General features: G+C 37.2%; 1 protein-coding gene across 13 annotated transcripts in view; it reads left to right on the forward strand.

Annotated features, from left to right (window-relative positions):
• MYO3B (myosin IIIB) overlaps nt 1–14,596 on the forward strand; it is a 214,312-nt gene that overhangs the window by 51,271 nt on the left and 148,445 nt on the right. Inside the window, exon 10 of one of the 13 annotated variants that reach the window (XM_068195843.1) lies at nt 12,820–12,994. The exons of the other annotated variants lie outside the window; for them this stretch is intronic. Within the exon in view, the coding sequence (XP_068051944.1) occupies nt 12,820–12,841 (22 nt within the window). The 3' untranslated portion in view covers nt 12,842–12,994. Of the gene's footprint in view, nt 1–12,819; nt 12,995–14,596 lie in introns of those variants that run through there. 13 annotated transcript variants of the gene reach the window in all.

Raw genomic sequence — 14,596 nt, forward strand, 5'->3', positions numbered from 1 at the left:
TAAACAATAATTTATTATCTGATACATTGGATCCACATTATTTTGTGATTGTATTTTTATAGAAAATTCCAAAATGTAAGGTGACATGTTACAATTAGTGAGCAGAACTAAATGTCCTTGGGATTCTCCTTAGTTGGTGTATGAATAGCAACGCAATTCAAGAATAGTCTGTCTCTAGGTGAAAAAACAGATGGGTCTGTGACTAGGCATTGGAAAGACCACTACTAATTCTTCAGAAGGTTACAGACTTGTCATACAATCTTGAACCAGTGAAATATGACTAGATTTTCAAAATTATTTAAGTCCCCAAATGTGTTGTTGGCTAGCTAGTAGAATTTCCAAGAAGCACTTTGTGTTTTATTTCTTTTACAATGCTTTAAATCTCCATTCTGTGGGGTTTTTTTCCAAAGAGTTCAGGATCACTGGTTTCACAGTAAGTGAAGCATTGATATGTTTTTGAAAATGTCAGAAAGTGTGTGTGCTTGGCTGTATTTTCTTCCATAGAATCACAGAATGGTTGAGGTTGGCAGAGATGTCTGGAGGTCATTTTGTCCAACTGTCCTGCTCAGCCTGAGTTATCTGTAGCAGATTGCCCAGGACAGTGTCCATACAGCTTTGAGTATCTGCAAGGATGGAGACTTCACAACTTGTCTGGGCAACCTGTGCCACTTCTCAGTCACCCCTACAGTGAAAAAATATTTCCTGATGTTCAGGTTGAACCTTCTGTATTTCAGTATGTGCACATCGACTCTTGTGCTGTCACTGGGCACCACTGAAAAGAGCCTGGCTCAGTTTACTTTACGCTCTCCCTTCATGTATTTCTACATTGCTAATACGCATTTTGAGCTTTCTCTTTTCTGTGCTAAACCATCCTGCCTGTCCCAACCTTTCCTCATGTGAGAGGTGCTCCAGTCCCCTAATCAATCTCAGTGACTACTTGCTGGACTGTCTCCAGTAGCTTTGTGCCTCTCTGATACTGGGGAGGCCAGAACTGGACAGAGCGCTCTACATGTGGCCTCAGCAGGGCTGGTAGAAAGGAAGGGTCACCTGTCTCAGCCCACTGCCCACACCCCTCCTAAGGCAGCCCAGGGTTCCACCAGCCTTCATCACCACAAGGGCACAGAGCTGGCTCGTTCACCCAATGTCCACTGGAACCCCCAGTTCCTCTGGTGCAGGGCTGCTTTCCTGGTGGTCAGCCCCCAGAAAATACTGGTGCAGGGCTCTGCACTGCTTTTACTGAACTTCTGAGTCTCCTGTTTGCTGTACCTCCAGCCTGTTGAGATTCCTTCCTTTTGGATGACAGCACAACCCTGTGGTGTAACGGCCATTCCTCACAGGTGGGAACATGAGCAAACTTGCGGAAAGTGCACTGTGCCTCATCATTATTGAAGATGTTGAGTGGGACTGGACCATTTTTATCCCTGCAGTACACCTCTAGTGGTGGATGTAGGTGTTTGTGTGATTTGGCAGTACATGAGTTAAGTCCATGGGGAAACAGTTTTGTGCAAAGAAGACAAGGTATTTTAGTATTGTTACTATCACAGTCTCAGAGTATGCAGCAGTGCCAAAAGACTTCAGGGCAAGGGCTCAGCCCTTAAAAGGATGTACAGGTCTTAATCATTACTAATTAATTCCTAACAGGTATATGAATTGACAGAAAGTCAAATGCATCCTTGGATTTGAATATCAGATTCAAATAGATCTGTGCCAGGGTTTAACAAAGTAATGAGTACCTTGTAGTACTTTTACCTTCATTATATCATCTTTATTTAAAAAGCAGAGAGCTATTTCTAAGACTGTACCAAGTATGCATCTATAACTGGGCTTCTAAGTCTGGCGGTAGATCTAGAAATTGAAGTGTATGCAGTTAGCAGCTGTATCATAGCAAAATGGAATCTGTTTTCCATTTACCTTATGACATTTTAATATATTTGAGAAAGTGGTAGAATATTATAAGTATTTTTATGTATTACATAAGACAATAGGGAATTAGCTCTAAAATTAAACCATCTTGGTGCAATTTCCCTCCTTTCCTTCCTTTAACTGTTCAGTTATCACATAACTTATCTACATCTGCCTGTTTCTCATTGATTTTGTCTTTCTCTTCCTTTTTGTAAGTAATTTACAGATAGAATTTGATTTTGCAAATGCACTCTTTATTCGTATGTATTCATAGCCTAATTTCAGCAAGTAAATGTAATTTGTGCTCTGTGGCTTGCTGTTGAATAGTCTGTTGTAAGCATTTGCTGTTTTAGCTGTTAAGGAGGACTTTGCCTGCACAGTATGTTTCTGATTTTTGATTCATCAAGAGTCTCTCCTCCAACTGGCTTTCTCATGAATAGAAGGGTACTGTTTTATAGGTATATTTTTGGTGCTTATTTAAAACAGACTGTTTCACCAAACGTTTCCTGCCAGTATAGTTGTTGATAGAACACAAAAGAGCTAAAATATATGCAGCTGAAATGAATTCATCAGGAAACTTGAATAATCATGAAAATAAACATGCTCAGCTCTCAACCATTTTCTAAGCAAATAAAAAATAATTACTTCTGATGCTGTGTTACTTTCCATGTTGCATTCAACTGCCTCTGAATCCTAGCTAGAAGCTGAGATGCCTGACAGATGTTTTTACTGACTCCATATGCAGTTAATTTTGTGCATTAAATGCACATAAACTGTTTTAGTCATCCAGTTTCTAAAGTAAATTATTACTTTTCAAAGTCCATTGCATAAGTAATAACAGACTGCTAAGATACAGTGAATGCCATTTTGTTTTGCTCTAGTGGAAAATTTCTTGCTGACAAGGTCAAGCCTTGCAGTCTGAGAGCAGTCATGTGATGAAAGGCGCATCCAGCAGGAGGAGAGGTGGGAGATGGACATCTAGTGTTGTCTCCTTCAGAAGTGAGGATTTGAAATATGTTTCAGTTAGATTTAGGGGATAGAGCTGACCTACCAAGTCTTACTTTTATTATTGTACACTAAAATTATGTTGGTTTTAGTGTGCTTTCAAAACTGCTCCCTGTTTCTTGACAGGACTATAGTAGTTAACAGCATTGTCTGTAGTTGTCTTTTGGCAGTAATACTGTCAGCATAATCCTTACACAGAACACATACTGATTTTTAAGGAGATTCATGCTATGGTGCACAGTAAACTGGAGGTTTACTGGAGGTAAAATGGAGAAGATGTAGCATGGCTGCTTTTTATTTCTAGTGCAGCAAAGTACTTGTGCTCTGCATTTAAAATGAGTTTGAAGATTGTGAGAAAATCTCACAATAGTTACAACCAATTTTCCACCATTTACCCCAGGGAATAGCTTCCTTTCAGGTAGATAGCTCACATATAATATTGCTTTGCCCTGAGACTTTTAATGTTCAAGTATTTTTTTATGATTGATTAATATAGAGATAGATTCTTAGGATAAAAATAATTAAGATAGTCTAGGAGTCAAGTTGCTCAGTAAACAACTAGGTAGCTATATTTTCAACATATAAGCCTACATCATTACCAGAGGTTGCTGAGAGGCTGCTGATGCTTAATAGATAAGGTTTAGATAGATTACCAGCAGTACTAAACAATTTACTGGGAGCAGAAAATGGGCTTCAAATACAGTCTAGAAATGAAACATCACAATTATTTGAGGTACTCTGTAACCTTGGAAACAATTGGGAGCAGTGACATCAGCAATAATTATGTGCTATTTTGTCTTCAGTTTATCACCAAGGTAACCAGAGCAGGTTTCCCTGCTTGAAATTTTAAGAATGTTGTGGTCTTGTATTAAGTGAACATTCATGAAGCTGACTACTTAGGGTCTATAAAAATTGCATTCTGCATCCCTTTTAAAACAGTCCTTCAGGACTTAAATTGTGTAAACTCCTGTGTTTGTTTGTTTTTTTTTTTCCTTTTGTCCCCCCTTTTTTTCTTCTATGAAACAGCTGCAGGCAAATAAAGCCTTAGTTACTGTGCTAAATTCTCTAAATACTGGAAAGAAGGAAAATTTAGGTTATTGATTCCTTTTTGTGGCCCCCAAATACCAAGTATTGCAACTGCACACAAAGGCTGGAAATAGCACAATGTTATTTTTGGGCATGGGATTTATCCACAATGGAGGACACATCATGTACCCACACCAGACTTCCTTGAGGGGAGCTCTGCATCAAAGTCTAGTTTCACAAGAGACTTGTATTCAGTACTGCCAGAGGAAAATACTGGATAAGTAATTCCCTTAGACTTCCTGGCTATCAAACATCCCTAGCCAGCCTACCTTACCTTGTGGTTGTGTCACATGTCTTTCTCATGCCATCTAACCATCTTCATGCTTAGTCCAGAGAGGTGTTTGGTTTTTTGCAGTGGATTTGGAAAAGGTTATGTTTGAATTAAAGATTTGTTGCGTGGTAGCAAACCTGTACTCCCCTTTTTAATTGCTTTCTGATTGGAAAGTTATGTGGTGTCAGAACCATAATGCTGACAGGCAGATTACTCAGACCGTACAGTCTCTTGTGTGTGTGACTAAATTTTAGTGAGAGGTATTTTATATGAAATGGTGATAAAGCTTATCTTTCAGCCATGGAGGAAAAAGAGGAGACTGCAAAAAAGTTGCTTTTTTTGAAGTCTGGAACACTGTCTTGGTTGAAAGTCATATATCATTTCTATAAATTTTCATTCATACAACTTTAATATTTTGCCTGCAATGTCTTACCTTGTCAAACATCATCTTTTTTTTTTTTTTGCATGTGTCTTTATCCCTAGATTGCTGCCCGTGCAAAACACACACTTGTGTTCTGTTGAGTTATTGGGCATTTAACAGGTGGTTATGCAGGGCCATTGGTGCGCAGGCAACTTTCTGTACTTGTGCCTTGGAAATATAAGTTAGAACTTAATGTTTGAAAGAAAGTAATAAAATTCTGTTCTGGTTTGTAGTGCAGTTCTAAAGAAGTGAAACTTCATCACATGCCATTAGCCTTGTGGGGTTCCAAAATAAACTTTATAGTCTATGTTTAATATTGGAGTTCAGTAGGCCACATAATTTATAATGAATTGAGCCAAGTAAATTAAATTAGATTTTTCCATGAACAAAAGATAATCTCTTCACATAGTTTGCTATTGCAGAGTAAATAAGACACCTTGTACATTTCACAGTTCCAGAGACTTTCATGGGATGTAGTTGAAAAACTGATGATTTTTTTCTATTCAAAATAGAATATTGATGTTCATATATATAAAGGAATTAATTTGCTGGCTGATAGAAGCAGAAGAAGGAGAACATGAACTTTTTAGATACTAGCCACATTCTAGAAAGACTGTAATTATCCTTAGGATCGTAATGAATGTGTACTGGTTATTTTTTTGTAATAAAAAGTAACCAAATGCCTGTGTGCTTTGCTCTCTAAAGTAATTTTCAGAAATATGCAATAAAAAGTAATCACACTATTTGCAAACATATTTGGTGAAAAGAAGCTGGGCTTTGAAAGGTATTGATTTGCTTGCTGCAGTTATCAGTTTGATTAATGTTAAAATTGTATGCAGTATTTTTAATAATTACTCATGGTTAGTGCAGTAATAATGCACTACACATATCTGCACATTTACTATTAACAATTAGTGGCTTATATTTCTTCCTTATCAGAGATATAGTCATAAGTTAGAACTCATAAAATTTTTAAAGAAATATTTATTGGAGTAGGCATTGGTCATAAATCTTTATATCTCCAGTATTCAGGGAGTAATAATGATTCCAGTGGGTTTATTTCATGATCATGAAATGCCGTTTAGATTTCTGTTGTACTGCAGCTTCTCCCAAGAGGTCCTACAGGAGGTGCAAGTTTCCACAACTGTCATGAGGCCAAGGAAAGACTCCCAGGCAAGATTCTAGTTAGTGCATTCTCTGCAGAGAGGCCACATTTTACATATGAACAAACTGGAATGTAGTCAGATTAAATGCCTTTGCAATGCTAGGTTGGCAAATGTTACAGTGCTGTTTGAAGAAATAGCAAGCAGGGAATGGAGAAAGGAAATAGAAGAGGGGGAAAGTGGTAAATAATGATGAAGGCCCGGTGCAATGGCCTGTAAGTTGGTTCTGTGCTAAGGTTCAGTATTTATGTACGTCTAAATGTGATCTTGGGAGTGCAGGGACACAAAGCAATATCCACGTTCAAGGCCTGGGTTTCAAAGTGCTGGCTTCCATGATAACTCAAGAGTCCTTACTGACAATTGACTGAAAATTAACTTGAAGTGTGAAGACCTGAGAAAATAAAGCCTTGAGAAACCTCAGCTGAACTCAAATGATGCTGTTTTTAGCAGGAGGTTGGAATAGAGACCTTCTGAGGTCCTTTCCAGCCTATGTTAGTCTGTGCTATGGGGAGAAATGTTCACTTCATCCATATATGGGTTTTAGGAAGAATTTAAATAGTAAACAGGATAGTTTAATTACTTAGCCAGTCTGAATAAACAATTACTGGACTAATTTGTCTAGTGTTGTTAGTAACCCTCAAAAATTTGCATTGAAAGCATACAGATATAAAGGTGTAAAAGGTTTGAAGAGTGAAAAAAAGCTGGTAAAACTTATCAAAACCAAGTGAATTTTCCAAGGCACATATAATTATTTTTACAGAGGTCTATATTTGCTTTATTGAAAAAGTGTCAAAATTTTTATAGTGTATCCAAAAAAAAGTTAGAGGTAACTTGAACATGGCCCTGCTTATCTCTAAGATATAAGATCTCTAAGATGTAAAGTATATATCTAAGATCTTGAAGACTGGCATTTTAATCTACTTGGCAAATGAATGTTGAGATGCCATGAATGAGATCTGTATTTACCAAAAAAAAAAAAAAAAAAAAAAGGTATGCCTGTGAGAACAGAAGAAGCAACAAAGCAACCCTTGTGCTCTTGGAAAGGGAGCACCCACTTTTATTTCTGAGCAAACCTTTCTTCAGTAGCTTGGACAGTGACAGGGGAAAGGAACATTTCTCCTTTTGAGTGAGATGGTATCTCTGCTTTGGCATCCACCACCACAGTCTCTGAGAGCATAGGAAAAAAAATAGTCGTAACATATTTCATCTTTCTACTTGGCTGACTAAAGTGATTAACTTTATGAAGTTTAGTTTGGTTAAATTAGCTAAAATGTAACTGCTAGGTTTCTTCATTCCCCGTGTAGTTCTATCAGATTCCCTCTTATCAGACTGTTCACATATTAATACAAGTGCTGGATAAAGATGTTTTGAATTACAATAAGGTAGATTCGTTGGGCAAGTTGATGATCCATGATCTGTTGCCAACTTGCAAATACGTCAGACTTTTAGAGCAGGCAACATCTGCTTGAACTGTCTGGAGACAAAAAAAGGACAGAAAAAGTCTTACATTGCAACAAAACCAGAGATCTGAGTTGATGAAAGTATAATTTTCTTCTTTGTTTAGCCATTCTATGTGTTATTTAAAATTGAGTGCTCATGTCATGTTAAAAAGTATGTTATCACCTTAGTTACTCATAATTACTGAAAGAAAATTGAGGAAGGAAGGAAGAATTGTGTTCCATATTATACCCTCTATTTTTATTGTAGATGTATTTTTACTTCTCTATCCTAGTTTTGCCTTTGGAGATTTTGTTTGTTTATCTTTATCATCTTTTTTGTCCCTCATTTTTACTTTTTGCTCTTCTCACTTTGTTAGTACTTTGATATTTTTCCCAATCTTGTCATTGTCTTTTTCCTTTTGCTAAGGTGCTGCTTCCCATCTTCAAAATGTTCCCTTGTCCTGTGTCTGTCATTTACCATTGCTTCTTTCAATTCTTCATTTTCTCTGAATTTTTAAAATTATCCAGGAGATCCTTCTTTTCAGAGCTTACCATAGAATATTCAGCATGAGGTGGTGGTTAAATTTTGCATTAAAAGAAAAAAATCACCCCTCTTGATCTTCATGTGTTCCATGATGTTTTAATAGATCAGCTCTGTAGCGGTTTCTTTGGTCTCTTATTGCATCACTAATTGTTTTGCTACACATTACGTCCATCATTAGGATGGACATAATGTCCATCATTACCTTCAGTGTGGTTTAGCTACCTTTATCCTTTCCTAGATTCCCTTGCTTACATGAGTCTGTATTTCCCCCAAGATATTTTCCATGGCTTATCCAACTGTTTCAAGGAGCACATGAGTTTTACATTAGTGTCTTTACAGGTTTATTGGGTTACAGTCTTACTGTATTATTGTCATTTAGTTCTGCCTAAGAGAGAGTTTATTTGAATTGTAGTCATGGGACCTTTTTGGTAATGAATAAACTTTTCATGTTTCTCATACTGTGTTTATTAGACTTCACCCCAGTTATCATGTACAGATATTCATAAGCCATACAGGTTGGGGTTTTTTTTAAACAGACAAAAATTTAACTATTTTAGGATAAAGCTTACTGGATGGAATAGGAGAGGGAACAAATAAATTTCATTCCACATACAGTCCTCTTGCTCAGAAGACATATTACCTTAAATGATAATTCCTTTTTTTTTTTTAATTATACTCTTACACATGTTGTACATTTCTTTAGGTTTCAGCATTTATTCAGTCTATTGCTTCAGAATATTTATTATGATCCTCCTAATGGTCCATTGGAAATATGCCACCATTAACTAATGGCCACCATTCCTTCTGCAAGTGTTTATTTCTGAACTAGACTGGCAGAACTATCAGAATAATACCAGTTCATACAATACTAAGTTGAAAAAACATAAGTAAAGTTGGAGTAATAATATTAAAAGATCCTTACTTCCTTTGAAAGGGCAGGGTTTAAGTGCTTACTTTTGCTGAGTGTAGTGATTGAATTGCATGTTCAGCACCAGCCATATCAATCATGTTGTAATAAACTTCTTTCATGGGGTTACTGTTAGGTTTATTTGTACTTCTGTAGAGCCTCAACTAAAAAAATGCTCACCTTTGTGAAATGGAAGGATAAGAAGGTGTTTTCTTCTTTGAAAATAAGAGTCACTATGTAATGACAGAGCCTTTGCTCTGCTTTGTCCTCCTGGGTTGAGTAAGATCTCAGCAGGAGCCCAGGACTGTCGTACACGGTTCCATGTCAGACTCCAAATGGTCTAGTTCTTCCCTTGGCAATCTTCCTATGCTTAAAAGAAACAGTTTGTAGCATTCCTCTGTGTCTTTCTTGAGCCAGCATTTAGCTTTCCAAGAGTGGATCTGCTTCACTGGGCAGTGCTTTCAGGCAGGCATCCTACTCAGGCCTCTTAAACAGGCTAATGTACAGTGGGAGTGTGAAACACACACAATTCAGTAATTTTCCTTAGAAATTTATCTGTGGGATTTTCACTTCCAGATGTAAGAAGATATTTTACTTCCCCATAAATTTCTACAAATATGCTGTGTAATTGCAGTATTTTAATATTCCAGCTACAGAAGTGTAGTGTCTAGACACCACCATATGTATTTCAGTCAGGCACAGAAGTATTGCTGTCCTATTTTCATTTCTTTGGCAACTGACATTCTACTGCTCTGCAAATTCACAGAGCAATGATTTTAATAAAAAAGCAGAATACTACATTGCACTTAAGATGAGAACTGGTTATAAATAAAAAATACTATTACTTCCCCTGTTTCAATTGCTCTTAATTTGCTTGTGCCTCTTTAACCCTCTGAAATTTCTGTGAATAAATGAGATAACAAAGCATTATTATAAGTCAATTATGCTGAATTTTTGCTTGGAAGGTTGACCAGTGGAATGCAAAGCTGTATGTTTTCCCCTCCATCCAAAAATATTTCTGAAATGAAACACTTGTTTCTGTCTCAGTGTAGCCAGAAACTGAAAGTGGAAACTGAAGAATAAATGACAGAAATAAATGATGCCTTGTCATGTTCTGAAAAAGGCTAATGAAACCTTGCAGATGCCAAATCTGACTGAAACCAGTGGCCTGTGAATTGCAATGTTCAAGGGAAAAAGTCAAAGATAATCCAGATGTTCCCAAGCAGAACACTTTGCAATACTTTTTCATTCATTTTCTATCTGTTTGTATGGACTAAAAAATTACATAACTGAGATTTGGTTTAATACATTTTCTGAAGGTTATTATTTGGCCTTCAAGATAATTAGTGTGCTTAGCACATTTTTTCTGTCCGTACTTATTACTTTAAAGGTGGTGTTTATCAGATACATACTATTTTGAAGCACAGATTGTTCATGTGATGGAGGTTTCTTAGAAAGCCTCTTTTGACTGACTTTTTATAGTCTTCCTGAAGCACCTCTCTTTTGGCAATGCATGAAGTGAATCTTGACAGTCAAAAGGAGATTGTGCATAATTCTGGAACTGACTACCTTTTACCCTTTATTTTTGCTCATTATTTTTCTGCCTGATGAACTATTATAAGCAGGAAACTTGAAAATAAATGTTGATTTAAGTGTGCTTTAAAGAGCTAGTTGATATTTTGTTCATTGGTGGGTTTGAATTTGTTTTGCAGCTGAGCCCATATTTCATTGTTAATCTGCTAAGTCACCTACTTAATGGCAGCAAAATTAATAGTCATGTAAAAAAATAAGCAAAAAGAAGCAAATGTGTATTTGTGTATTATAGATTACATAGCCACCATTCTCTTCTGAGAGAGGGAAAACAGGTATCCAGTTTGGTTTTTACTAGATCAGGAGCCTGTATTACAAAAAAACCCCAAAGCCAAAAACATGCATTACTACCCTTGACCTTTCCAGGTAATTAGAATCCTGCAGTCTGTTTAACTTTCAATTCAGTATAAATTCCTCATATGCTATTGGATTGAGTCCAGACACTTCTGTATCTGTGTATAACCTATGGAAAATTCCAGGTAAGAGGGAATATCAGATAACTCTGTTTCTGTAATTAAAAGATAGTAAAATACTTAAGCAAAAAGAATATTTTTGTTTCAGTAATAAGGCAGCAATGTCTTGTGTTCTACTTGGTTTTTACCAATTCTTTTCCCTCAGTAGATTTTAGTCTTGGTTTAAAGCAGCATAGCCTTGCTAGAATTAAGGTGCTTACACATTATTAGAATAGATATATGGCTTTGATAATTCTAGAAGAGAGGTTGTTGAAGTTGTATGTTAACACTTTTGAATTAAATATTTACAGAAGAAAAAGAGTCCTCAGAGAAAAAGGAGGGAGAAAATGGACAAAAGAGCTGGCAAGGACTCATTGACTAAACTTTAGCTTGAAAGAGGGAAAAGGAAAATACCAGCCATACCAAAGGAAAATAGCAGTGATGAGTAATGGGGCGGTGTGCCAAAACTTGAGAAAATGAGTAATCATAGGATCCCTCAATCTGCTTCATGAGACGTTGGCTAAAAGTACAACACCTGAAATGTTTCTAGACTAGTGCACACAGCAGAAGGAACAAACAGGAGCTCGAAGCTTTGGCCCAGTCCTAGAGATTTGATGTCACTGGCATAATTGAAACCTGGTGGGATGAGTCCTCTGACTGGAGTGCTCGGTTGGATGGCTACAGGCTCTTAAGGAGGAATAGGCAAGTAGGAAGAGATGGGAATTGGGGTGGCATTGTATGTAATTTAAAGGACAGAATATTTGGAGCTCACAGTTGGCAATGGCACACTTGAGAGCTTCTAGATAAGAATCAAGGGACAAACAAATAATGCAGATGCCATCTTGGGAGTCTCTTGTATACCTCCTAGCCAGGACAGAGGTCTACAGGCTGAGGGGCGACCTCACTGCAGCCTTCAACACTGGTTCAAGGGGTTAGGGAGGCCCAAGTACTGATCTCTTCACTCTCATGACAAGTGGCAGGACCAGAGAAAATTATATGAAGCTGAGTCAGGGGAGGTTTAAGTTGGATATCAGAAAAAGGTTTTTCACCCAGAGGGTGACTGAGCAGTGCAACAGGCTCCCCAGGGAAGTGGTCACAGCAGCAAGCCTGGCAGAGTTCAAGAAGCATCTGGACAATACTTTCAGGCATGTGGTGTGATTCCTGGGAATGTCCTGTGTAGGGACAGGAGTTGGACTCAATGATCCTGATGGGTCCCTTCCAACTCAGTATCCTATGATTATGTATAGTTAGAGTACTATGATTTAGCATTAGTTTCTTCTCTTGCCCAAGAAAGTTTTACATAATTGTGCTGAGTCCTAAGAAACAAAAGATGCTGTAAGTAGCTACTACCTTTTCCAGTTGTCTCATATGCTGTGATTTGGTATGTACAGTCTTAAGATATGGTTTATGCCTTGCTGTCTGTGTAGGCATGGGAATGCAATGCTTGCAGGTCTGGTTAAGGAGACTTAAGGGAGATTGGTGCCTGATACTTTCAAGACTTGCAGAATTCTTGAGATTTTGAGGATGTTCAATTGCCCTTGGAGTCCCCTAGATCAACTCAATTGGCAGACAATTGCATTAGGCCTGGAGCTATTTTGCTGCAGTCCCATGTTTCTGATACAGCTTCCAGTTTTGCTGTAAATTCTGTGTTCTTTCTGATCTTGTGGTCTTTTGAACCAATTGCTGCTGTGGTTCCCAACCATGGAGGCTCCATGTAACAGCACTCAGATTGGTGATATCTTTCCATTGACCTAAAAAGCAACTTCAAAGGCCTGTCTCTATATACAGGGATGATTTTGTACTGAGTCTCCACTTCTGCAAGTTTTTACAGTTTCTATCTTAACTTCACAGAGCTGATAACACTGCTTCCTGCTGAGTGGACTTTGGTGAAATATATTAATATTTGGTGAAATATATTAAAAATTCACCAAATTAATAATTTGGTGAAATATATTAATCTCAAGTCAGCTGAACTTCAGTGGACTTTAGTAGGAGACACATGAATAGGAGAGTGTTTAGGGTCTGAAATTTTCTTTCAGATCAGTGAACACCTCTTATTAATTTGAATGGGCCACAAACCAAGTGCATCAGGAAATCTTCTGAGCCCTTTTGAGAATTACCTGGTTATTTTTGGAGGATTACCCAAGGCGGAGAATCCTGCTCTGGAGCAGCAGGACTTTAAACTTGTGTGAGAATTTATATGGTATTAATTATTGTCAGTTATTATGGTATTTAATAAAAATAATTATTTTTCTTTTGTAAGGAAATATTATTATGTATGGTTAAATTTGTCCTTTGGCTGTTTCACTTAGTTTTTTGAAGTATGCCTGAAAAGTGTATTTTTATGTAAAAACTAGCTGTGTATAAACCTAGGAAAATGTCAACAGAACTGTAGTCTCTTCAGCTGACTGGAAGAATAGTTCACAACATGTTTGTGAGGGGTGGTAGTTGTCAGAGCCTGTACATGGTGACAGGTGTTGGTTGTTCGTCAGCTAATTTCTCATTAGAAACAATGTGGTGGGTTGATCAGTTACAGTTTGGTAATTGGAGGCACTGTCATGATTTCTGTTGGTAAAATGTATATGTTTACTGAAGTACTTTAAAAATAGTAGATGTGTTTTCAGTTTTTAAAATTTTATCATAAATGGAAATATTTATTTTCTCATTACCAACAAATATCTATTATCCATGGTCTGTAATTAGGTTCACAGTTTAACCTGTAAAGGATGAGTGGTGCTCACTGGACTGCATCATTTGCCTTACTGTGGTAAAATGACCAATTTTGCCTCACCAGCTGTGACTTTGGAGGCAGTGATTTTGGAGGCAGTTTGAATGATGGGAACACATAAAGCTGTATAGATTAAAATATTTCCAGCATACAGCTGTGTGTGTATCAGTCAGAATTCAGCAGCAGTTCTTGCTTGATAAGCTTGCTAATGTCTTCTTGTCCTTAGAAGGAGCACTGTTCCCCTGTATGGGTGTCTTGTACAGTCTCAACCCTGCATTCTTTGCTGAGGCAAAACTCTCAGTGAAAACCAGCATTAGTGTGACCGTGGAAAGTGCTGAATGCAAGATAGAAAAACTACTCACAAGGGCAGCGCATTTGTGGAAGGAAATAGAGCACGTAGTTCTGTGACTAATTAGGAATTATAGAAAGAACTAAAGGAAAATAGATGAAGTTGGGAAATAAATGGTTGATTACTCATCTTGCATCAAAAGAGGACATTTTCAAAAGGCAAACCCAATTATAGCCGTTTTTCCCAATAATATTCCTATCTACTTCTCACAATTTCCATCAAATATAACAGAAAATAAGACTTTATTGTGCTTCAGCTTCTTGTACATGTGGCAAAGATGATTGGAAGATTGCAGGCAGGGTGTTCTAATTTTATATTAAAAAAGTAGATTCAGTTATGTCAGCAAGTTAACAAGAGGTAGGTTTTTAGTTTTTCTATGAATGTGTTTTGAGTGCTGCAGAAATAGTCCGGTGTTGGTGAAATGCAATGATGTTGGCTGGTGCAAGTACACAAAAGCCACAAAACTCCATATAATGGAATTAACACAGTCTGGAATCCAAAATGGCCCTAGTTTGATTCTTGAGCTGAAGTGGTCAGGCAAATGTTTCTCTGTGGTTTAGCATCTATGCGTCTATGATGCATGTGAGTTGTTTTACCTTTTCTCTTTAATGCAATATGACTCAGGATATGAATTACAGGTATCTTAATGGATTATTAATTTCAAACTGCAAAAGACCAGGTGTGCTTGTGAAAAAAGTTTAGAGTTACTTTTGCATTTCTGCCTTTTCCTATTACCCTA

The sequence above is a fragment of the Anomalospiza imberbis genome, chromosome 7, assembly GCF_031753505.1.
Source record: "Anomalospiza imberbis isolate Cuckoo-Finch-1a 21T00152 chromosome 7, ASM3175350v1, whole genome shotgun sequence".
In the NCBI taxonomy this organism is placed as follows: domain Eukaryota; kingdom Metazoa; phylum Chordata; class Aves; order Passeriformes; family Viduidae; genus Anomalospiza; species Anomalospiza imberbis.